This window comes from Puntigrus tetrazona, chromosome 12, assembly GCF_018831695.1.
Source record: "Puntigrus tetrazona isolate hp1 chromosome 12, ASM1883169v1, whole genome shotgun sequence".
NCBI lineage: Eukaryota > Metazoa > Chordata > Actinopteri > Cypriniformes > Cyprinidae > Puntigrus > Puntigrus tetrazona.
The window spans coordinates 12,118,519-12,145,620 of NC_056710.1; the positions used below are offsets into that span (position 1 = coordinate 12,118,519).

The following is a 27,102-nucleotide window of genomic DNA, read 5'->3' on the forward strand; positions in this document are numbered from 1 at the left end:
CATGTTTTTTTTTTCCTTGCTGTTCAGAAATATATATAAATATGTATCCAAAAATAACCAAATAATTCTGAAAATAATTAGCAAGTTTAGAGTTCAGCTACTAAAGAGTTTCTAGTTTGCAGTTTTGTTTAGTAGATGCTTACTTCACTAATGTTAAAAAATACATTCTAGCATAATGAATGAAATTCAGTGGTTAGCATTTAAAGGGTTAGCTAACCCAAAAGGGAAAATTCTGTCATTAATTACTCGTCCTCATGTCGTTCCAAATCCGTAAAACCTTTGTTCGTCTCCAGAACACAAATTAAGATATTTTTGTTGAAATCAGAGAGCCACCTGACCCTCCATAGACATCAACACAAATGTTCCCAGCTCCAAAAATGTAGTATATACATTGGTAAAACAGTTCATGTGACATCAGTGGCTCAACTTAAATTTTGCAATGCTATGAGAATATACTTTTATTGCGCAAAGAAAACAAAAATAGCATAATTTATTACAGCATAATTAAATGAACCATTCTTCTTCCTTGTGTTACGTCTTCTGCCATTTTGGAGATTGAGACTTAAGGGCAGATTTGACATAATCATTGTTGTTTACGGTCGGGGAAAGTGCGCATGAATGTAATAGGCTTTCTTTACTCTTGTGTATGCATTGTTATACTCTCTAAAACAGCGGAAGACTTAACTCAGGGCAGTTATTTTCATTTTGGCGTGGAGTATCCCTTTAACCTGAACAACACCTTATTTGTGAACAAAGCAGGTTTTTAATGGCAGGAATTTGCAGGAATGCAAATTAGTTTTTAATGGCAGGAATTTTTCTTTATTATGCGCATCTACTGATTTGTTACTTGGTGTTTTTGTAGGACCCCCATGGAGAGCTGCAGGGTCAAAATGTGCTGATTGTGCGTTACTCAGTGGAACTCACCGCTGCTCACTTTGGCATCAGTTTGGACAAACTGTCCGAGCTGCTGTCCGATGCCAGGGCCAAGCTGGCCGAGGTGCGAAAAGCACGCCCACCTCCTCACCTGGACACCAAAATGCTAGCTTCTTGGAACGGTAGGTTTCCCGCGTCCTGATTGGGGGAAAAAAGTAAATGTGTCAGCCAGTAATATACTACAGGAGATCCCAGAGCACTGAACCAGGAAAAGACTCTAATTACAGTTAATTGCTTTTCATAGAGTGTTTTGAAATGGAAACAGCCATCAATTAATCAATGTGAAACTGAGCCATGAAGAAAATTCTAAATGCCTTCATCCCCTCAAGCTATATGTACGCCATTCCTATCCTTACGATTTTATTGATTTCGCTTTGCGAACAAGTTCCAGTGTTCGACGAGCTCCGTAAATGTTTTTTTTTTGACTGGGTTTGCTTTAATAGCAGGACTATAAGTTCTTTCATGGGGCGCTTAGATGTGGTGCCAAGCCTTTTAAAGCCCACTGAGGGGACCTTTGGGTTGTGGTCTTTGCCCTCGTTGTCTTTAATGAAAGTATATCAAAGCCTTTCGAGGGGTGCCAAAGCCCCTTTGGAGCTCTGGCTGACAAAAGCTCTCGAAGAATAGTGACTAATGAGCTGATATCTTAATTAAAGAAAGCCTGAGACATTGTTTAATGAAACTGTTCCTTCCAGAGCTACGCTCCATTACATTCTTAATTCATACCGACTGGATATTGCTACCTGCAGAGTAACTCTTCGCATTAATCAAACCTGATAGGCCCACTTGCATAGCTGTGAGACATGTCAGGGCTACAGGCGCATGGAGCTCTGACGAGACTATTGTTAGTGAACCCCAGCCCTCCGAACACATTGTACTTTAGATCTTATATTCTTAATGTCTCCTTTCAAAACTCCTCTGTCTTGACTGGCACCTATTGCCCCTTTATCAAAATGTTTTTAACTCTTTCTCATTATCTGAAAGGCAGACATTTTTACATAAGCAAGTCCAAGTACTTTTGCTGGAGAAACCACAGGCAGAAAATTGCTTCGTCATTTCAAGAAATTGTTTCCTAAATTGAACACGGTTCAGTTTTCCAAAGCTTGTGATCTGTGTCCGCTCTCATTTCTTTGGTTGGTCAGGGCTGATGTTGTCCGGGTTTGCACGTGTCGGAGCCGTGCTGGGCGACAAGGCTCTGCTGGAAAGAGCTGAGAGGGCAGCTTGTTTTCTCCAAGAACACCTGTGGGACGAAGCGGGCCAGAGGATTCTCCATTCCTGTTATCGTGGAAATAATATGGAGGTGGAGCAAGTGTAAGGAATATATTTTGTTTTTTGATATTAATCATTACACCTAAAACTATTAAAATCTTAAATTTATATGAAAATGTAAAATGCATTTTTGGCTACTGACTGAACTAAGAATGAGTTGAAGTACTGAAATTTGTAAAACTAAAGTTAAATATAAAAATAATAATAAAAATAACAAAATAGCTGAACATAACTAATTCAAATCTTTAAAAAATGTTGTAATATTATATAAATGCCACTAAAATAACACTATGTGCCTTCACAGTAGGCCAAGAAAACTAGCACACATTTAGTCTTGCATCCAGGTCTTAATTGCTTTGGCACATATCCTGCCAATGTAGAAATGACCCAGAATCAGCACAATACAAAGCTTTTCACGTATGAAATCGCCCACAGACACACAATTTCACTGGCCTCATTCTTGGGGTAACCTCTCATTTGTACCTCTCATTAACACACTGTGTCAGCACATCGGTCATCCCACAATGCTGAGTGTGCTTCTCAGGTCACGCTGGTTTTTATGAGTTAACCCGCACACCATTTATAACTGATTTCAACTTGCTGTTTTCATATGTTTTTCATTGATTGTTCCGCAGTGGGCTAATGATGAAATAGCTTTGTCATGTTGTCACATCACATAGTGTTTAATGAGAAGCACTCCCTCTTGTAATCATCTGATTGGCCCATTATACTTTGAATTTAGCTTTGGATGATTTTCTTGCAGTTCCGCTCCGTTCTGTTTAACATGAGGGAGCTGTACAAATCTGCATCAGTTTGTTTTTAATTTGCTTTGGAGGATTTCCCTCAGAGGGAATAATTTACCAAGCATCCCAACAAGAAGATGAATTACTAGGGAATTAGTTGTGTTTCTGGCCACCTGATTTCATTCATTCAAGAGGAACTACTATCATGCTTTGTTCCTCAGTTTTAATGTTCCACATCCATCCACAGGGATAGTTCTAAGAAAATTTTCGATATTTACTCACCCTCAAGCCGTTTTAAGATTTTGTCAAAAATGCAAAAAAACTGTACTTCCGTGCTGTTAAAGTGAATTGGGGTTGAAGCTTTTAAGCTTCAGTAAAGGACACAAAAGCACCAAAAAAACCCCACAAAAGCTTACAATAAATATAGTTCATTTATATAGTTTTAAATAGATATAGTACATTACATTTACAGTATTCACAGATAATGTTCCCTTCCTGTGAATTGTTCAGACTGCTTATGTAAAACAAATGAATCGATTCAATAAAAATAAAGGTTTCATTCACAAATCAGACATCAGCTATCACGACAACAATCCTTGGGGAGTTCAAAATTTTCTGTGAATAATAGCTTAATATTACATTTTTTGCGCTTAAATCCATCGTATGACTTGGAATACAGTGTGTGAGTCATATGGACCAATTTTATTATACTTTTATGGTGCTTTTTAGAGCTTGAAAGCTTTAGACCCTGTTCATTGTAATTGCCTGGAAAAGAGCATGGAAAACAGCCTTTGCCTTTGTCTTCTGCGAAAGAAAGTCATGTGGGTTTGGAACGACATGAAGGTGAGTAAATGATGACAGAATGTTCATTTTGGGGTGAACTAATCCTTTAAGAGCCCTGTGCCATGCAGTGAAAACATTTAGAGAGAAATCTGGCATGAATGTTTGATAAGAACGAGACAGGTTACCTGACTGTTGTAGCTCTCAAATGGAATTAAGGGCCTTTTATTGTAATAGAAGAAATATGCTATAGTATCTGGGCCAGGTAAAAATGTAGTGCCAGGTGAATTATTCATGAACCATCCAGTGGCTGTGCTGTTATTCCAAGGAATGTGGCAAATGGTCCAAATCTTGTTCAGCTGTATAAAAAAAATCATACTACATTGTGAGTAGATCTATCAGTTTGGAACAAGAAGCCTTCTGGCTCTTGAGATAGATAGAGGTTAGGTTCTTTTTTTATAGCTTCGGTCTCCTGACAGGTTTGTGTGGAAGTTATGATGTGGCTTTGCTGCACTTTGAAGAGACTGTATCACCTGGTGAGAATAGAGAGAACGAACAAGGAGGGAATGGAAAAATCCAGGGAGAGCTGTTCATTAAAAATTGACTGGCAGTCTGATTTGTTTTGTTGTCTTACTGAGAAGAAACCGAAACAGAGCAGTCATATTTTTTCTCTGAACTCATAAACCCAGCTGTGGGTCGAGAATATCTGAGAAGAAACTTACATCATGGTCCAATAAAGGTCTAGTTAGCATGGACCATTTAGCTCCTGCTGCTAGATGCCATAACCATCTAGACTCATACTTATTTCTGTTATAATAGATATTTTACCATTTTGTGCTCACACTTCCATCTGAGGTACTGTCACTGACACAACAGACTTTTAGGTATTATAGACCTCCTTGGGTTTAACCAAAGACCCTTGAAGCACAAATCTTTAGTACCCAGTCACCAGGTTTGCATCCAAATTCACCTGCCACTTATTTTACATGACATATGAATAGTAAATTAGATCTGACAGCTGGAGGCAATGACATGGTGGGGTCAGATGATGAGGGCGCTCTTTTCACAGGCACCTCGTGACATTTTTTTATCTATTGGAATGACAGTTGTTTGAACTAAGAACTATGGAGGTTAAGTTCCCAGCATTAGGCCCGTCTCGTCTGCCCTGCTGCCGACACTGTGGTATCTTCAGACCTGTCACTATCTGTTTCCTCACACTCAGCTGGCCACAGTGCCACCTCTGTTCAAGGGTTTGAGGACAAGGGTTAAAGGGTCTTGATGTGATCTGAATCAAATGTATTTTAAACTTCAAAGACTTTCGCAATCTTATATGGTGACATCACCTCAAAAGGAATTTCAAATGGCTTTTATAACACAAAGGTTGTGCATTTCTGTCAGTGCACAGAGCTTAGTTTTTGCGTCTCACCGAACACCTCATAACGACTTGATTTTGGTAAAGCATGTTATACTTACTGACTGTTTAATCTTCTGAAAGTGTCACGCTCACTGATTACAGATCACTTATAAATACAAAAATTCTTTTTTTCTTCAATTATGTAATTCCAAGCTCCCATTTTTTTCACCCAATATAAGTAGAACTTTCACTTTTATAGTAGAGAATTTAGTTTTTTCCCCCTCCTTTTAATAATACAAGTAAAGCAACAGACAAAACCACTGTGTCTGACATTTCCCTCTGATTTCATGTCATGTCATTGCAACAGCCAATTCTGGCAGCAAATCAACACAAAGCTCTCTGAAATAAGAAAAGAGTACCACGTGGACATGAGCAATTGTAATAGACTGAAATAGCATGTAATTCATGCTGTAACTTTACCTTGTGAGTGTGTGATGTGTATTTTTTCCATCGTGTTCACACAGCGCTTCAGAGAGGAAGATGATACACTTTTAGTAAACAGACTGCTCTGCCCCCACTTTCTTATTTTATTAGACAGGTAAGGTTAGGAGAACTTTTGGGGTAAAAAAGCCTACTTCCTTTGGTTTACATCTAACCATAGAATGTCATGATTGAAATATTACTGAAGCTCATTACCATTAGTCTTTTTACTTTTCAATCTCATTGTACATCTTGAGTTGGTGTTGGGGAAAGTGTTTCAGGTCAAAGGTATCTCTCTGTAGATTACATTTGTGGCATGTCGTCAATAATCCCAGCTTGTTTCACAATTGATTAACTTTGTATGAAATGGAAATTCACCCTATCAGTGTATCGTATTGATTTTATTGCGAGTGATTCATCCATATATGTGACCCTGGAGCACAAAACCATTCATAAGTCGCACTGGTAAATTTGTAGCAATAGCCAATACATTTTATGGGTCAAAATTATAGATTTTTCTTTTATGGCAAAAGTCATTAGGATATTAAGTAAAGGTCATGTATAGAAGCATGTGGGTAGCATAATGCATTTTGCAATATAATAGGCAAAATGGCAAATGGTTTTCCTGTATTTATTTTTTCACACACATATTCCCATACATATTTGCTAAACATGTCTTCATCAATTTGGGCAATACATTTTCTTTTTAATTCCTTTTAACTTATATTGCGTTAAAATATTTTCTTTATGTGCATATCAAAACTAGTGTAGGAAATGGAAAATGGAATCTATATAATAGAATTTTCAATTTCATTTTGCATTAGACATTGCACATATATATTGGAAATTTAAATACAGAAAAACATTGGCATTTTACATATTACAAAGTGTTATTTATATATTATTTCAAAATGTATTATGCTACCCATATGCTTCCATAATCATCTTCCATTAAGTTATTTATTCAGCTCAGATCATAAAAAAAAAAAAAAAAAAAAAAATTACCTTTTGTGATCCAGGGTAAGATATATATATACATTTTTATAAAATGTAAATTTGTAACTCAATTCTGCAACTAGCTGCATTGAAATTATACACGTCAATAATATATCTATATAATGCAACCTCTTATAAATGTTAGGGTAGGATTATATAAATGAATAAAACCTTAAATTGTTACTTAAAATAAAATGTTCATTACAGAAATAAGTTAATTCTAAAATATAAAAGACACAATTTTTTTACTTTAATTTATTTCAGCTAATTGCCAAGGCAAAATATCTGTTTTTAATCTGGTTATAAAACTGTAATAGTTTTAAAATGATGAAAAAAAAAATTAAACTGCTGGTTAAAATTTCTTGTAGTTGTTTACCTACAGCGGCTAATGAATCAGAACTCTTGCGCATTCACAGGAAGTAGATTGCATTAAATGCAAGCCATCCAAAGAGTTTATGAGTTTCGATTTCCTGTTGTGAACCCTCTTCATCTCTTGATTACAAGGCTTTCATTGATACGTGTATCACTGTAAATGTGTTTTCCGTTTCTTTGGAGTTTAAATTATTTCTGTGGTAAATTGGCAGTATGCCACAGTTGCAGTCGATCAACCCAGCGTAGGTTAACCTGCCGTTATTATTTTGCAGGTCAATCCAGCATTAACATGAAATTGAATTTGTATTTGTGCAAGAACAGAAGATCTTGACCCTGGCTGCTAATGTTCTCTACAATGTTCTCTCCAGTGCGTCTCCCATCGCAGGCTTCCTAGACGACTACGCTTTTGTGGTGTGTGGGCTGCTGGACCTGTTCGAGGCCACGCAAAGGGTCCGCTGGCTGCAGTGGGCCGAAGAACTCCAGCTGAAGCAGGATCAGCTCTTCTGGGATTCCCAGGGCAGCGGCTACTTCTGCAGTGACCCCTCGGATCCGACGCTGATGTTAGCTCTCAAACAGGGTGAGGAGCAGAAATGTGACATCATGTGTAACACTACCCTGTATTCAGGGTGTGGAAAGTCTGTGGATCTAGGCTTTTTGCTTTGGGAATGTGTGGGTGGGTATGAGTCACGGAAAGGATGATGAAGATCTGTAGCTGTCAGTCTGCATTCTGCATCACTCCACAGCTGATAGCACCACGACTCTTATGGACCCTCGTCTGGGTAACTGTTTCAGTCAGACGTACCCTGCTGAAACCGCCCCATTCTGTCCTTACGTAACCCGATCACTGTCTGCTATTATGCTGTAATGTCCTTCTCTTTTTTTTCTGTCCTACTCCAACACACCCCCTCGCCATTTCTTTTTCAGTCCATCTTCTGATGAATTTCAATATCTCTGTGTTTCTGGGTAGAACTTGACCAATATAGAAGGCCGATTGAGTACATCAAAGCCTGCTTTGTTAAAGCAATTGATATTTCCTTGAAGTAACACCAGATCCCTTTTATTTCACACTGTGCGCCATTCATCACCTTTCTGCGTGACATTGCTATGGACTCGGTATGAGAGAGTGATTTTTCATTCTTTTTTTTGTCTCCCACGACAATACGAAAAAGAAAAAGATCCGCACACATAATTTTGAAGTGTATAAGTGCCGGGGCTTAATGTCCCGAATGGCTTGGCTCCATATTTTCTCAGCAGGAATTGGAAGTACGAGCTGATGTGAGCGAATAGTCGCACCAGCGTGCCTGGGCCATGACTGATGGCACTGTGAAAATGGCACTGACACCAATGAGATATGGATGAGGGCCGAGAAAGCTAACTGTTATGTTTTTGTTGTTGCTTCTGATAAATTAAAATGGACATAAGACAGATTTTTCATCTTTTCTGAGTGACTGGGCCATTATATAGTGAGCCAAGCGTGCCGAGTTGGCTCCATTAGAAGCCATGCGGTGCCGTCACGTGTCAGAACCGAGTCCCTTCACCTTTCTCTGTCGGTGGAAGACGGATTGCCTCCCAAAGCATCTGCCACTCTACATTTTACGCCTTGCCCAAACTAGACAAAATCAAAACGAGTCAGCTTTTTCATTTCGTAAGAACTGCAGGCAGTGTAGCCACTATTTTTTTTTTTTAAGCTATTGGGTTTCTTTATTTTGGGCTCGAGCCCTTCAAAGATTTTCATTTTGTATTTTCTATTTCATAGAAAGCCTATTTTCCATATTGACCTCATATGAAGCTGTGTTTAGGTCCTCCTGGGAAATTCAACAATATGAGTTTGAAAATCATGATAATGATCATAGTCGCTCATTTAGCTTTTTCGCTTCCACACAAGGACAGGATGCATTTTAAAAAGCTGCTTTACATCCGTTCAAAATTTGGGTTCGGTAAAGTTTTTTTAGTGTTTTGAATCAAGTCCAAAAGACTGCTTATTCAGGCTGCACTTTACAGTTTGATATTGTTTAATAGTCACATTGGTATACATCAGTTCTAACATTAAGCCTAGTTTGATTAAAAAAAAAAAGATAGATAAAAGTGAACTAAAATAATTAGCCTAGGTTGCATTACTCACTACAGTTTTCATGAATTTGTAAGTACTCTACACAGCTCTGGTCTTTGCTGAATAAAAATGTTAACTTCTTTCAAACAAAAATCTTATTGACCCTAAACTTCCTAAAAGTAGCATATTTTGGTAAGCTACAAACTAAATGCAACAAAATAAAGGATGCACATTAGAGGCACAGTTGATGCCTTTCATATGTTTTTGTTGCGAAAATATGATCAAACTAGTATTCTGTCTCCTCATAAAACCTATGAATGAGTCATATTTTCTGGCAAGCTTTATGACTATACTCTATACACAAGCTATACAAACCAATTTTACCACCAAAGTTCATAATTACAATTCACGATCAATACTTATTGTTTTCCACCATAATTCATAAACTAAAAAAATCCAGATTTGTGGTGCAGTTTGTGTGCTATTAGCATTAGCCTGCAAATACAATCGTTCTGACATGACTTGTGTGGTGCATGTGTCTTCTACGAAACAAGCTACCTGATCTCATCCTCATGAGTTTAGTTGAGACAGCGTTGCTGCTATTCATCAGTCATCGCTTCCGTCCCTCTCAGCTCCCAGATGCAATCAGCTCATTACATTGTGACACGAGGCACGGGAACCCACTCCCAACACCCCCTTTGCACACACACAAACAAAGAGCAGATAAAGTAAAGCTCTAGAGCCACTTCACATGTGATATCAGGCACTTATAGCTCCGCTTAACCTGATAAATGTGCTCCAGCTAAATTGATATGAACCATAGATGTTATGATGGCATTTTTTTCAAAAGTGAGACTGTTTACATCAATGTGTTTGAAAACATGGCTGCTACGATGGACTGGTAATCTGACTGGAATAGCATTGTGTCATTTTACAATTTGTTTTTTCTTTTTTCTTAGATCAGGATGGTGCCGAACCCAGTGCAAACTCTGTCTCAGCCATGAACTTGCTGCGTCTCTCACACCTCACAGGCCGGCAGGACTGGATACAGCGCTCGCAGCAATTACTGACTGCCTTCTCTGATAGACTGATTAAGGTTCCAATCGCCTTACCAGATATGGTCCGCAGTGTCATGGCCCAGCATTATACCCTCAAACAGGTAACTGCAGTCTGGTCCACTGCTACTGAGTATGAAGCTTAAAAGTCCAGTTTTACTTGTCACATCATGTCCAACTGATGCAATGGCAATGAAATGTTTTTTTTTTTTTTCAAACCTCCTTGACTGTGAATACTACAGCAAGACAGACATGTTCGCAAGTTCCTAAGGTAGAGTCAGATTCCAATCTCAGGTCTCGCAAGGCCAGGTTTTGAGTCTTTGGTTCCAGTCAGATCTTGCCAGTTTTTAGCTTTACAAACCCTTTTTAAGATTTGTATTATAAAACTAAAGTGCTGTAAATCAAGTATTTGTTTATACATATATATATATATATATATATATATATATATATATATATATATATATATTATTAATTATTATTAGTAAAATAATAAAGATTTAAATTAAATAATATAAATACTGAATAGCATAAAATACTACTACTACTACTACTACTAATTATTATTACATATTGCTTACAAATGGTTTATTCATTTATTTTTTTATTGTCTAGTAGTGTGGTAAATAATTACTATAATCCTTAGAGTTAAGTTAGATTTCAATCTCATGTCAAGCCAGATTTTAAGTCTTAAGTCAAATCTTGACAGTTTTAAACTTTATGCATTTGAAATATTTTTAATTCTTATGATTTAAATAAAATTTATTAATACTCTAAATCAAGTATTTATTTATTTGTTTAGATTTTATTTATTATTTTTTATTTTTTAGCATGACATATAATTATTATTTTTAATGTATTATTATATATATTATATAGCATTGTTCTAATTTATTAAGTACTTTATTGTTACATGATTAAATGTTTTTAATATGGATAAAAATATATTTATTTGCATTATATTTATAGATTATTATTTTATTGTTTATGATTTCTTATAATTATAATTAGGTATGTATTCACACTATTATTATTTTTTGTATTATTTAGTTTAATAATGTTTACAAATTATTTATGCTTTTATATTTTTATTATCAAGAATAGTAAATAATTAGTAAACAATGCTTTTTGCTTTAAATAAAAATTAGGCAGACTCCAGTTAGAGCTGAGATGAGGATGGATCATTGATGAAGAGACTCAGTTCTCAATGATTTTCCTGTTCCATCTGGTGTAGATGTCCTGCAGGTTGACCGATATACCTGCGGTGTTATATGCAGCTGACCGCACCACCCTCTGCATGTCCTTGCGGTCCAATGTTTTGCTTCTACTGTACCGGAGAGTAATACAGCCTGACAGGAAGCTCTCAATTGTGCACGCAAGTTTAATGATCACAGCATCTGGAGAGCCATCATGAACTTCTCTAGGCATGTTTGGGCCACGCTAAGCCTTTTGGAAGATTCATTTAAAGGCCCTATCAATCATAGAGGCGTCAAAACCAGCCATTAAAACTGGTTCAACACAAAAGTGGTGGTTAAGAAATGTGGTGGGTATAACAACTAATCAGCATTCGAGACACAACATATGCTGGCTGGATGTACAAACCATGGTTGGATGTAATAACCTCTTCGCTTCATGCTCTGGAAACCTGGAAGTGAACTTCTCTCTGGTGGGGACTGTCACTTCTGAATGCATCAGCCTTGAGGAAAGGCTGAGTAGATCGAGTGTGTTTGTCACGCTGAATGATTTTTCTCAGACTTGCCATATGTTATGTCATATAACTAGAAATAAGTATCTTGCATCACATTTTGGATTAATCTGGTTATAGGATCCTTTTTGTATCCATTTATACTTCCATCCACGTTTAAAGCTGTAATAAACAAATGTTTTATAATTTTAGGAGCTATGATATGAAATGTTGTGCTTATGCTGTATATATGCACTACATTGAAAACTATAAACTGACCTCAAATATTTGAACTATACACCAGGAAAAAAAAGATTAATTGAATATACTAAATGTTTTTTAAGGTAATTGGTTGCCACCAGTTTATTTATAGATACATTTATATAAACACATTTTGTTGAAATTTAGTCAACTAAATGTGTTTATTTAAATGTTGCAAAAATAAACATATCGCAACAATAACATTATTTCTTTTCTTTCCTTTTTTTAGTAAATTCAACAAATCTTTTTTTTTTTTTTTTTTTTTTTTTTTGTGCACAGGTCAGATATTTGGGGTCAAATATTGTGAAGGCAAAGTTACATTTTCAGCAACCATTACTCCAGTATTCAGTGTCATGTGGTCCTTCCAAAGTTATTTTAATGTACTGATTTGTTACATTTCTTATTACAAGCGATAATGAAAAGTATAGAAGTATTGGTTTAAAAAAGAGAAAGAATCTTACTGACCTCAAACTTTTGAAAGGTACCTGATTCCGCTATTCCTAAGCTTTTTTTGGTATACGAGTATGACCCTTGCTGCTTCTGTTATAAAGGTACATACAGTAGGATTGATAGCCAGCTCATCAGTCCTCACTATGAGGGCCGTTAGCGTTTGGATCTGTCACATATCAACTAGAAGGATGCTGCTGGATAAAAGTTTTCCCTGTCAGGCTATTTTCCCAAAGTTTCCTCCTGCTCCTGGACAATTGTACTAGCTGTGAACATATGTCATGGCCATCAGAGCTCACCAGCGGCGGAGAAGTCATCAGAGTAGGAGGAATAACAAGCTGGAGGTCCTGCTAAGGGCAGCCCGCTCCACATCACACCTGCCCACATCATTACAGCACTATACACGCAGTCCTGACCCTTTCTACTTCAGTTTCATTCTTTTCGCATTTGTTCATTTGGTGGTCCGTACAGCTTGTTTTTGCTCACAAGTTTCTTGTTCTGTTCTGTCTAACAGTCTCTTCTTTTTGTTGTAGATTGTTATCTGTGGCCAGCCTGATTCTCAGGACACTGCAAGTTTGATTTCCTGTGTCAACTCCCTCTTTCTGCCCCATAAAGTAAGTGTACTTTACTCTCTGTGGCAGAGCATTTTAAGGTCACTCTAATTGGGTGTTTCAATCAGTGCATTTTAACTTTGAAATCGCCTCATAACTCATATGAGGCAGGGTTGTTATAGTTAGCTGAACCTAAAACTAAAACCAAAAACAATGAAAGCATTTCTTGAAAAAAAAGTGAGCTTAAACAGATTTTTGCCATTATGCTCATTTTAATTGGTTTAACCTGATGTACTAAATTAAGTACAACTAACATTAAAATGAATAAAATACACGTGTATATGATAAGAATTTATTTATTGAAAATATTTATATCTATATATAAAAGTGTGTTTGTGTGTTTATATGTATATGTATGTATATATGTATATGTATATACATAATAAACATATACAGTTTTTTTGCATGTTCGTTACACTTAAATGTTTTAAGATTAATTATTAATCAAAGATAACACAAGTAAACACATGCAGTTTTTAAATGAAAGATTTTTAATATGGAGGGAAATATAACTGTGATTTATCACACCTTAGTTCAGTTTCTCTAGCCTCACCCAGGCCTGCCACACCACTTCATAATCAAACTCACTTAAATAGGACCTGTCTAACAAAGTGAAGTAGACCAAAGGATCTTCAAAAGCTACACATCATTTTGAGATCTAAAGAAATTCAAAAACAAATGAGAAAGAAAGTAATGAGATCTATCAGTCTGGAAAAGGTTATAAAGTCTTTTCTAAAGCTTTGGGACTCCAGAAAACCACAGCGAGAGCCATTATCCACAAATGGCGAAAACACGTGGTGAGAGTGGTGACCCTTCCCAGGAGTGGCCGGCCGACCAATATTACCCCAAGAGTTCAGCGACAACTCATTCAAGAAGTCTCAAAAAACCCCACAACAACATCCAAAGAACTGCAGGCCTCACTTGCCTCATAAGAAAGAGACTGGGCAAGAATGGCCTTGCATGGAAGAGTTCCAAGACAAAAACCGTGGCTGAGCAAAATTAACATAAAGGCTAGTCTTAGTTTTGCAAGAAAATATCTTGATGATCCCCAAGACTTTTGGGAAAACCCTCTGTGGACTGAAGAGACTGAAGAGACTAAAAGTTTAACTTTTTGGAAGGTGTTTGTCCCATTACATCTGGCGTAAAAGTAACACAGTTTTTCAGAAAAAGAACATCATACTAACAATAAAATGGGGTGATAGTGTGATGGTCTGGGCCTGTTTTGCTGCTTCAGGACCTGGAAGACTTGCTGTGATAAATGGATCCATGAATTCTGCTATCTTCCAAAAAATCATGAAGGACAATGTCCCGCCATATGTCTGTGACCTCAAGCTGAAGGGAACTTGGGTTCTGCAGCAGGACAGTGATCCAAAACACACCAGCAAGTCCACCTCTGAATGGCTGAAAAAAACCAAAATGAAGACTTTGGAACGGCCTAGTCAAAGTCCTGGCCTGAATCCTATTGAGATGTTGTGGCATGACCTTAAAAAGGTTTTTCATGCTCGAAAACCCTCCAGTGTGGCTGAATTACAACAATTCTGCAAAGATGAGTGGGCCAAAATTCCTCCACACCGCTGTAACAGACTCATTGCAAGTTATCACAAATGCTTGATTGCAGTTGTTGCTGCTAACGGTGGCCCAAACAGTTATTAGGTTCAGAGGGCACTTTTTCACACAGGGCCATGTGGATTTAGATTTTCTTTTCCCTTTATAATAAAAACCTTAATTTACTTTCTCGTTTACTTGTGTTATGTTTGATTGATATTTAAATTAGTCTGATGATCTAAAACAGTGGGACAAACATGCAAAAAAAATAAAAATCAGGAAGGAAGCCACATCTTTTTCACACCACTGTACATGGTAGATTAATTTGGAGCAACACTAGCTGATTTAACATTTTGACCTTTTTTCAGATTTCAGTGTCCCTGCACTGTATGCAGACTTTTTTTTTTCTTGTACATGACGTGTTCATTGGTTTACACAGAATGCTTTGTGCACTGGAGCACAGTCATGCTAATGAGTTCACTAAAGTAATCTCCAGCGAAAGGTCAAGTTGTCAGATTGTGAACGTATGCATGCTGACGCACACACTGCAAGGCAAAGGGTTGGGACAATGGCTACCCACCACACCACATTTAAAAATTTTGGAATAATTAGTAAATAGTTAAGAACTTTCTGTAGACGTTAGCCTTAGGCTTGGCTTTGTGGGGATTTTTTTCCTTGGCTAAAGGTCATAGCTCAGGATAGCATTTGCACTCTTCCTGCCCTTTTCCCCAGCGCTTCTGTGACTGCTCTCTCCTCTCACACGACGACAGAAAGAGCAAACACACACACATGCTCAGCGCACCTGGCCTTACAGGTTTTTAAGTGTGAAGTACCAATCGCAAGCACAACAGAATACACATCGGGGTCTAACCTTTTGCCATTTATCATGGTAGTCTAACATATTTTATTGTATGTGAAAGCCTTTAGGGAAGTAACCCTCCCCTTCCTTAAGGCTGGAATAATGAGTTAGTTTTTAAACGAAATGGATGAGAAATGGAAAATAGGCTGGGGCCGACCCGTTTCTCTCTATTTCTGTTGTTACAGTAGGTGGCTCTGTAGGATGGTGTTGGGAGGATGTAAGCATGTGACCTTACACTTCATCAGTGAACCCTGAACTTCACATCTTGTGTCAAAGGCTGAGTTTGATCTCCTTATGGTACATCATTTATTAACATTGTTCCTCCCCGGTGGGGCAAAGGCTTTGGCACATTCATCATCTTTCTCATTATACCTACTGTATACTTATACTGATAGCGACTCTGTGAGTGAGAAATATAATGTCACATTGTATTCATTCATTCATTCGGCTCCATGACCTTGAGGTTTGTTTTTATTTTATCTGAAGACTTAATTTAAAGATTTATTCACTTTAATATCCTCTTATTGTGCATGTTTTTAGGTTTTCATAATCTTTGGTAGGGATTGAATAACTTTCTTTGCTTCTAGAAGTTTTCTGCTGACATAAGCAAATCTGCGTAGGTAGGGAAAATGAGCAGTAGAAAAATATTAATATTAAGCCAATTCAGTCAAATCCAGATTGAAAAATCAAGTCCGGTTGGACATTGTTTTCAGTTTGTATATTTCCCATTTCAGAAATGTCACATTATAGAAGTTTAGTGTATTATGAATGTTGTTCTAGTATTTGTCTAGCATTTGTTTATGTGAAAATGTTGGTGTTTTTGGTATTATTCATAGTGGCCTAATAGATTTGGGAAATGTAATGTCTCTTGCTCCTGGCCAGATGTAATATTTAGATGGTTTATGCACAAAATACAGCTTGGTTTTCTTTCTGCATTTTGGTGATACTGGAGTGTGTGAGTGTGTGTCCCCTGATGCAGAGAAATACTGCTTCTGTCAACAATTTGTGTAAATCCATCTCTGCCGGTCTGTTCACAATAAAGCACATTTACTCTTGCTTTACTATGCGAATTTAAAAGCATGGTTCACCTAATGAACTCAAATTCATGTCATAACAACCACATATGACAAGTTATTTTTTTCCGGTGGGGTGCAAAAGTGATTTTTTTTTAAAGATTTTTGGGAATAGCTCCTCTGTTATTGATAGTAAATTGAGCATCAGGTCCATTTAAAGTTGCACTTTTAATTCGTGACCAGAGTTGTGTTTTTTTGTATCCATTCCTCACTTATCAAGTTACACCGAGTGCCAGGACAATTTTTATATAACTCCAACTGGATTCATCTAAAAGAGGAAAGTCATATACACCTAGGATGCCTCGAGGCTCGAGTAAATCACAGGATCATTTTCAGTTGAGGTGAATTAACCCTTTGAAGTAAACATCTGTGCAGGTAAATTGTCTTGGCCAACTGAGTGAATGGAGTCTCACTCATTCGTTCCCGGAACATTTGAGCTCAAACAAATCCATCATAGTGACATACGCAAGGAAAGAAACACGGCACTGAAGGCCTCCGAGAGCCCCCTGTCTTTCACTATACCTTCAAATACAGTTCCTGAATACAATCCTACTTGTCATTTTAGAGCAAGAGCATCTGCTAAAAGCATAAATTGTACAGTCTGTGGAAACTCAGCAGCCCAGTCCTGCTTTCATTTTTAATCTAAATTCAATCGTATGTGCTCATGTGTTCAATTCACATGTTAAACAGGGCTCACATCTCTTGGATTTGATACAAGGAGAGAAGAACTTGGCCCTGTTGCCTCGGCACAGCAAGACGACAACCAGAAGAGGCTGCAAGTAATGAGTTAGAGTTAGCGAAGCCAAAAAAAAACACTGAATTTCATCTGGTCAGAGACTGATAAAGGAACTGCTCACACACACACACACACACACACACTCACGCTTGTCATTGCCTGGCTGTGACTAAGCCTCAGATGGACACTGGTCTGAATTGTTTGTTTAATTGACTTGGACATGATCGAAAGATCCGCCTGCATCAAGCCGTTGTTTGCAAAGTCGGAAGGGCGTACTGAAAAATAGATGACTCTGAGCTATTAAGTTGAACCAGCAGTCAAATCATCATCCCTGCCTTAAATCCCTGGAGTATCACTATTCTTAGACAAATGAATAAACTGCTGCTTTACCATGTCATATTCTTCTTAGTGACTAGCTTGGACTTACATGTGCTAGTTATTGTATTGGTGCTGGTTATTGTAGTCCAAACGCGAGCATTTATAATTGACTCACAGCAAGATTTTGCATAGTTGAATTTTGCAATATTTGCATGCAAAACCAAATTAATGCATTTATAGATATCTTTTTTTTTTTCTTTATAGAAATTCATACTTTTGTTCAGCAAGACTGAATTAAATTGATCAAAAGTAACAGCAAAGGCATTTGCAGTGTTTCAAAAGATTTTATTTTCTAATATATGCTGTTATTTTGAATTTTCCAGTTTTAATCAGTTTCCACAGAAATATTAAGCTTAACAATCAATGTTGAAAACATTGATAGTAATAAGAAATGTTCATATTAGAATGATTTCTGAAGGTTCATGTACAGTAACACTGAACATTGGAGTAATGGATACATTATAAAATATATTAAAATAGAAAGCATAATATTAGTTTTTTTATTTTTGGATTAAGTAAAGCCTTGGTGAGCAACAGTGTTAACTTTGACAGCAAATTTAGATTTATATAGTATATAGTATTATATTGTATTTTGACTTGAATGGCAACCGATTCGTTCGGAATGAATCTTATCCCAAATCGGAACATTTTCATCTCGTCTTCATCCATTGTCGAAAATTTCAGTAGATAATTGTAAAAGTTTTTGTCATTTAAAATTAGCTTTTGTTCGTTGTCGTCACGTTTTCGTCTGTAAAAAAATTTCATTGACGAACATTATGACGAAAATGATTCGTCAACGAAATGAACACTGGTAAGCATAAGAGACTCCTTTAAAAAGCCGACTTCACACTTTAGGATGGTAGCGTAGTTCGTGTTAGTTCAACTTGCACAAAATTATACTGGTGTGGTTGTAGTCAGTTTAAAGAATTTACAAAAAGATGCTTTATTATGACTGAAATGTAAATTTTAACGTTTTTGAAATGTTAAGAAAATTCTTCCACCAATATGAACAGAGAGAGGATTTCATGTATGGTGGGCTGACATGTCTGCTTTCAGTTACGTGGAAAGATTAAGCTACATTTCTCTCTCTCTTTTCCTAATCTGTGTTTTTCATTTGTAACAAGACAGACACGTAATTAGAGAGGGATAAATGGTTCTCACCTGCAGAGTCAGGACATGAATTAAATGTAATGAGAGCCATCATCTTAAGTCTTAAGACTGAACCAGTGCTTTGTCTCCATGGCGTTGGGTATTCTTTATAAACAAAGAAAAACAGAGCTTGCTATTACTCATTATAGTCATATAAATCCTGGCAATGGAAAGACGCACACACACACATACATACATATTACTTCCATATATTAAAGGCACGATCTGGTTTCCTGTGTGAAATTGAATCCGAGGCCTGGAGACTGTGGAGCTGATGAGATTTCCTGCTCGTACGCCGCGAGAGCGTTTTGCGCTTCTCACTCTACACCGAGAGTGTCCGTGTGACACTGGCTCACCTTGCGTGTTTGTGTAGATATAGCTGTGATAGATTTAACCTGAACGCACCAAGGGTTATCAAAACAGCATTATCATTTAAAGTTGCACTGTCTGGGTCACCTGTCTATAGTAAGAGGCTGCCTTTTGTGTTTTGCGTGTGTGTGTGTGTTATTAAGCACCCCTTCTGTTATCAAACCCGTTTGTTTAGCCTCACTGAAAATCCGTTCATCCATCCATTCATCCACTCTAATCTGTTTATCATGCAATCTATCATCCTTTGCTTCATCTATCTATCTATCTATCTATCTATCTATCTATCTATCTATCTATCTATCTATCTATCTATCTATCTATCTATCTATCTTTCGTTTGGTCTATCTATCTATTGTTCCTTTGTTTTTTTATCTATTATTGTATGTTCTATCATTCTAACCTTTGCTTCATAATTTACTCCATCCATCAGTCTGTCATTCTTTGTATCATCTAATTTATCTATAATTTGTTCTATCGTTCGTCATATAATGTTTGTTCTATCGTTAGTTCTGTCTATCGTTGTGATGTTCTGTAATGTGATGTTCCAAAAATGATGGTTGTGTGGAAGTGTGGTTTTATACATTTATTTATTTTTTGCATTTCTTGTAATTGTAATGAATAAATACATATTGCTAGTATTCACACAGTTTTCAATATCAATTTTAAATTCAGCAATTACACTTAAATTTAAGTGACATTCCTAAAGTGGTGGATACTAGTTTATATAACCTCAGATAGCTTATGAACATGGGCCGACCCTTCAGTGATCTGAGAAACGCAACTAATTCTCTGTTTGTGACCTGAGACCTTACTACACGCTTCAGTGAGTTATACCAAATGAATTATTCCCGTTCCACTGTACGTATCAGGTGTCCCCTGATCGCCATGCCTTTGATGTGATAATGGCCTGTTCAACCTCATTGAGCATTAGCTGCAAAGTATATTAAAGGTTTATGAAGACAAACCTAGAGAGGCTTGCGAGTGTGTTGCGAGAGGACCATACCGAAAGTGCATTTTTCACGATACATTAGCCAACCAGACTAGAAAATCCTTTTTAATTTAAATCCAATTATTGTATCATCTGTTCCTTCATTTTGGGGCGCAGGGTTTAATTGTCGGGAATGCGCTGTAAAGACTCTCCTGCTTTTGCAGTCTCATCTGTTCTTACTTATTTAATTCAGATTTGCTAGAGGGACACTTGAATTCGGCACACTTTTCGAAATCAATTAATCCCACCCGTTGCGATCTGCAGGCATGATTAAAATTGTTGGAATAAATTTATCCATACTTTAATTAGGCTAAAACCCGTGTTGATTATAAAGGTGGTTCGGTAGGGCTGCAGATCCTCTTGGGGCTTGTTACAGTAGAATACGAGGCATTAGAACAGCCACTCCATATCCCTGATGATGGCAACCAGCTGCTAACTTCAGTCATGTGATTTCCTCGTGCTCATAGAAAGTCTGTTCTGAGATCAATTTAGTCCATCCGAATGCATGAGCATATATTAACGCGGTCCGGTTGTACTGTTGCCCAACAGTTTAAAAGTTCATTTAATTATAACTGCAAACCAGGGATGTGGTTTTCATGCAATTTCTTTAGGTACAGAGGAGACTGGAACCTTTTAAGTGCTAATATTTCTGGTGTTCTTCTGAGATGGGATTTCGTTAGTACAGTAGAGCATAGGCCTTTGCACCACAAAGAGTTCTAGACTTCATCTGATTACTGAGACAAATGGTCCTGAATCCCTAACAAGGCCGCTGAGACATCACAAGAGCCTGAGAGGTCCCGAGGCAACCCAGCGAGAACGAATGAGTACAAAGTAAAGGTTTCAAAAAGCCTTAGAAAATCTGAAACAACACAACGGCGGATTATAGTAGATTTTAGAAAACACGCCGTACCAGCAAATTATTTTAAAAGGTCACATTTCCGATTTTGATTTCTCTCTGATTTCTCTTTGCCTTGTCTTTATAATAATAATTAATGTCAGCTTATCTCCTGTCTCATATTCCCAAAGTCAGGTCACACATCATCATCATCACTCATGTCTAATGAACAATCTAACTCTGCATCTTCTTCTTCTTCAGGGGAGATGCTAAAATCCACCCACACACACACACACACACACACACACACACACACACAGAAATACTTTCCGTTATGTCTGTCACACAGATTTTGTGTTTAGAAACACTTCCTGAAAGCAATATTCTGGTAGTTTAGCTTGTAAATTGAAAAAGCCATTTTTATTAATTCTGGATTTTTTTTCTAATAATACTTAAACATGTATAATGCAATATTTACTCATTTCTAAAATCAGAAGCCATAAGATCAGTTGTATTAATTGTGTTCTTTTGATGGTTAAAAATGAGTAAGAAAATATATTGTTCATGTATATACATACAGATAGATAGATAGATGTTTATTTTGTTTATTTTTTATTTTAAATATAAGTTTTTGCAAGGAGGTCACCATATTTTGGGTTTCGATTAAAAATCATTGAAACAGCATGATTGGATGTTGTTCATGTATAAACAAAAAGTAAAAAGTGCTTTTAAGTTTTCTGCTTAATAAAAATACCATTCATTTGTACACTAAATTTGCATTCCTAAAGTCATCTTAAATCAACACATTTTTTGTGCCAAAATCCAACTAAAGATATTAGAGACTTCAAAACACATTTTGCACAAGTGCACAAGTAATACTTAACACACTAGATAACATGAGCCTATGAAATAACCTTGTGGCCGGCCATGAGAGAGACGGCCCCTGAGGGAATGTGATGTTTTAGTCTAGCTGTGTCTTTGTCCGTCTTCCTTAAATCAACTGCACTCAGATTAAACAAGGTCTTTGTCTGTGTTAATCAGCATCATGACGAGAAATGATTTACTTTAGTCTGTCTCATTTCCTGAGAAGCCATTTTTGTTTTGACATGCTCTGAAGCAGGTGTGAAAAGTCCACAAAAAAGCTTTTAGAAGTAATTAATCGAATTCATTTGGTGCTGTTACTTCCTCCAAAGGCTTAGAAAGAGTAGAAGAAAATTGCATATCGCTTTCCAGATCAATCCTTTTAACTTAAAGTGCTTAGTGAAATACTTGATAATATGCACCTTCCGGACAATATTATTGTCCACAGTGCAAGAGACTTCCATTTTCGTTCACTTTCCTAAACTAAGTTGAGAACTTAATGATACAATTACCTGAAATCACCCTGGAAAAACGTCAGAGAGAGACTTTTAGCCTAAGCCTACAGTCAGACAATTAAAATACCTTGCAAGTCTTTTATCCTCCTTATGAGAGTATTTCCGCAGGTACTTCACCTCATGGGAAATTGTCACTTTAGAGTTTCTTTGCCACCGGATGAATCCCTGACAAGCTTTAATGAGCAACCCAAGAGAGAACTGAGTGCTTTAATAGGAATTGGGTTTTAGACGGACAAGCGACGTTCTTCATTTTCAGCTAGCTTAGCCGTTTTTAAAAATGGTGCAGTCTGATTTATGCTCACCCTGTGTATTGCCCATTTGGGATCTGGACACCTTGTGAGTCAGGGTCAGTGAGGCTTTGACCATCTCACCAGTTGATTTTGATGTATGCATAGACCGACCTATGCATCAACCTTGCAGGAATAGTCAACCCTTAGGATCATTAAATCCTCCACAGTATCACGGGCGCTCAGACCAGAAGAGTCTGCAGAGGTCAGGCGGTAGATCAGATGAAATGGAAAAGAAGAAAATGTTCTCTGCTAGGTGGTTGCCCTTTTCACACTTTTTTTGCTCACTTTGAGTTATGGGCATGCTGGAAATAGAAGCATTGCTTCCCTATCTGTTGAGTGTAACTTTGCTGATTGTGGTTGTGAGGTGAAGCAGGTCTTAGGCCTTGTCCACGTATTTATCTGAAAGCAGGTTTCACCTTAAAAAAAACAATTTAGTCAGTATTTTGTCATGCCATATTTATTTATTTTATATTTATTTGTTTTGTAATTTTTTTACCAAAAATATATTTTAAATGTATTAAAATGTCGTTTTAACGGTTTAAAGATTACTTTTTCTAATATACCTCTCCCACATAGTATTGTAATTTTAGATGTATTTTTTATAAATATTTGTTATCAAATATTGTACATTTTGTTAATATTTATTTGTTTTTTTATTTTTTTATTTTTATTTTTGTTTTAATATTCTTTTATCAAAAAGGCTAATTGTTCAACATTTCATTTGTAATTAATTTTTACAGTAATCTCTCGCATATTAGTGGATTTTTTTCGTTTGCTTTTTAGATGTTTTTGGTTTAGTATTTAGTATTTTTGTTTTATGTATATATATATTTTAATTTTAATTTTATATTTTAATAATTTCTAAAATAAATTTAGTTAATATTGCGATAGCATTTTTAATTTGCTAGTTGTGTTTGTATGTGTTTGATTTAGTTTAGTTAGAAATGTAGTCAATAATTTGTCATGTCAAATAATTTCTTTTTTTTTTTTTTCTTCTAACAACTGATTCAACATATTAATCAGAATTATACAATAATATAGAGTTTAATCAAAACACCCACTGATGTTTTATCATCATATCTGTCGCCGAAACACTTACAATACATTAGACTCCACCTGTTATTTTGTACGGTGGCCTTTACCTTTGAGGGAAGTAGACGAAGACACCAGAATCAATGAGGTCATGATGCTCCATTCCTCTCCAACCAAGAAATAAACTTACGACAGATAATTAAATGACTAATGGCTGTGTGCTCCACTTGTGCGCGCTGACAGCCTCAAGCTCTCCAGAGAGGCTCCATCCTGCCAGGAGAAGAAGCTGATGAAATTCCCCAGACTAATCAACTGTTGGTGTGTGTGAGTGTTTGTGCCTGATTTTGTGTGTGTGTTTAGGTGAGAGTAGGTAGGAGCTGACAGTCTGGAAGAAGGATATCAGAGCATGCTAGCTGGGATGGAATCACGGCTTAGCTCATGGGAATTTGTGAATCAGAAAAACAGAAGAGTAAGAGATGGATGCAAGTGGGGTAGGATTTGTAGCAAAAGCACAAAACACAGAAGCTGAGATGTAATCCAAACAACAAACACCAAAACACTTCCAGACTAATCCAAAGATGTGAGACTACCGGCTAAAATAGGGGCTCAGGCTAGACATCGGATAACAAGATAAACAACATTAATATTGCTGTCAAAAATTAGCAGTACCCTATATAGGAGCAGTAGACAGAAATGAGAAAAAGGTGTAGCAGTTAATGATGGAATACAATAAAGTAACCGACTTTTTCAATTCAGAACAGGTTGTAAAACACCAGGCATCATAATCTTGCTCACTTTTCTAAATGGTTGAAGAAGAAAAACTGGGATTCATTAATCGACTAAGGATCACACACTAACACACTAAAACATAATTCAAGTTTGATGGTTTGATCTCTATGGAATCACAGTTTGATAAAAGAAAAAAGTAGCCATCATGTATACAGTTTTTCAAAACAGTCAACACAAACTGCCCAAAAAAAGTCTGCACATTCTCTCTGATGGATTTTGCCAGCTGGTGTTAAGTTTGTTTGGAATGTCTGGTTGGGAGACAAAAAAACAACAAAAACGTAGCAAGCACATGTTCTCCAGCAGTCTTGATTTCTAATATGCATCCACAGTGTTTTTGTAGTAAGCAGAACAGAAATGAAAGCTGCTGCTCTTTCATTTTCTCGTTTTGCATTCCTTTGCAAAATGTAAAAAGCGCAAACGTATTTTATTCATTTAAATCAAATTATCTGAAAAATCCATAGACCCTCACCTGCCCAAGACACTCCCCTCAAAAAAATTAGGACTGAAGTGAGCAACAACGGGCAAAAGAGACTTTTTGTCTACCTTCTGTTCATGATCCAGTAAATATGGCCTTCATTAGGTTAATTTAGGTCCACACAAAGCTTTCCAGAACATTCTTCTGACTCACTTCAAATTAACCAGTGGAACATCTTGCATCTTGATGCAGATTATTCAAACTTGAAGTAACTAAATCAAAACTGACCATTGCATGCACTGGCAATAGTGTCTCCCCTCCAACAATTTGTCTCACCTGAGATTGCAGCAATTAGCAAACAGTAAGAACTTACTAACTTATCATTTTTCGTCTCACACTACATTTTCTCACTACAATGTTTATCTCTGCTGTCCCATTTAGCCACTTGCAAGCAATGTATGGTATGGGTATAAGATGTGGCTAAACTCTGAAGGACATTGGCCAGATAGAACCAGGATCGAACACCTCTGTTTTAAAGTCCACGTGAACCAGTAGTTTGCGACTGATTTTATTTCTGTATTGTGACATACTTCCAAGAGAAACAGAATATTGAATGAGAAAACTAGAGGGTGTCACTTGTTTTTTTCTTGAATTGATTGGATGTAGTAAAGTAGGCTTTTCATTCAGATGTCATCAGAAGACGCCTGTAGTTTTAGAAGGAGGAGCATTTTCAGATTTGGATTTATGATTATGAAGGCAAACAAATGTTTTCCTAGATTTACTTGCACGGATGAATTGTTCACAACAAAAGTAGCAATGTAAGCTAACAAAATAAATATAGTCAGTTTTGATTTCATGCCGACTTTAAAGGGTCTTTATGCCCTTTATGCCCTTTGGTGTACCCCAGAATATGCCTGTTAAGTTTCAGCTCAAATGATACAATAATTTTTGGGCATGTCTATCAAAGGGCTGTTTTTGTGTGCGTCACTTTAAATGCAAATGAGCTGCATATTACCGCTGCGTCTTTAAAAGAAGTGTAGCATATACATCTCTGCTTTGCATACCTACAGCAATAAACAGCTGGTAGAAGCACCATAACACGAGCAAGACAACTGTTGTTCAGCCATACAAATGGGAAACCAAACGTACCAAAAGTGGGACGAAATGACGCAATGTTACAGACAGTGTTTGCTAGCGCACCAAATGTGATCATCAATTAAAATACTACAATAGCATATGTACAGAAATACAGTTAAAGCGTTAGCTAAGCACTATAAAGACATACTATTCACAAAGCAGTCTAGAGCGAAATGGTTTTGCACAGACATAAATGTATTTAGGTCAATTTTGAGGTGCATTGCCTTGAAAAATAGAAGTAATCCTCCCAGTGGCTCAGATGTTGGGAGAAAATAGAAACTCAAGTTTAGTCTTACATCCATACACTGTGATTGCTGGCAACTGTTGATGGTATAGCTGCTTAAGTGCGGAGAAAGTTATAGCGTACAACCGCTGAGGGCATAAGCTGTGGCAGCTGAGTACTGTCAGTCAGCTGCTGTGGGCGGGGCCTAAGCAATATGATGTCACATTGCTTAGAGAATCATCATGGCATGCCATGAGATTTGGTTTAATGGGGATTAAAAATAAAGAGTGTGTGGATTTTTAATTGCATGGAGGTTGCGTTCACACACTGCCAACACACATTTATGTCCAAACGCTATGTAAAAGTGGATTTTGTATAATGGGTGCCCTTTAAGCATTTAACCGGAATGGTGGAACTTCATTCTTTAAATAGTTTTTTGGCCAGGCGCAAAAATGCTGGGGGTTTTAAAGTGAGAATGCTTGAGGTTGGTTTGAACACTCTGCAGTATTACAACAAACTTCGCAAATGAACTGTGAGAAAGTCCAGTCTTTGCTTAACCCCAGGCCTCATGCATCTTTTCAGTTTATGTTTTGTCTGCTTGTCATTTTTTATATGTTGCCTCAGTGGACTGTCACAGTTCTTTGAGTCAGTCTGGAGACAGCGCGCGTGAGGTCACGACAAATATGACAGAAAGCCTTGCCAGGCTGCTAGCGGGAAAGTAATGATGCGGAATTGTCTCGGCCCCTGAGATGCAATAAAGGGAAGATCCTCGCAAACAGACAGTAACAATATATTGTGCTTAGAAGTCCAGGGACAGGTTTCGCAGAGTTGAGTTGTTAACCATGCCTGTCAAAAAATCACACAAGAGTGTGTCAA

The 27,102-nt window shown here is 37.0% G+C and overlaps 1 protein-coding gene across 1 annotated transcript in view; it reads left to right on the forward strand.

Annotated features, from left to right (window-relative positions):
- spata20 (spermatogenesis associated 20) overlaps window positions 1-27,102 on the forward strand; it is a 34,611-nt gene that overhangs the window by 5,262 nt on the left and 2,247 nt on the right. Inside the window, exons 11-15 of the mRNA XM_043253674.1 lie at window positions 863-1,055; window positions 2,073-2,241; window positions 7,293-7,501; window positions 9,934-10,133; window positions 12,955-13,035. Of these exons, the coding sequence (XP_043109609.1) occupies window positions 863-1,055; window positions 2,073-2,241; window positions 7,293-7,501; window positions 9,934-10,133; window positions 12,955-13,035 (852 nt within the window). The remainder of the gene's footprint in view (window positions 1-862; window positions 1,056-2,072; window positions 2,242-7,292; window positions 7,502-9,933; window positions 10,134-12,954; window positions 13,036-27,102) is intronic.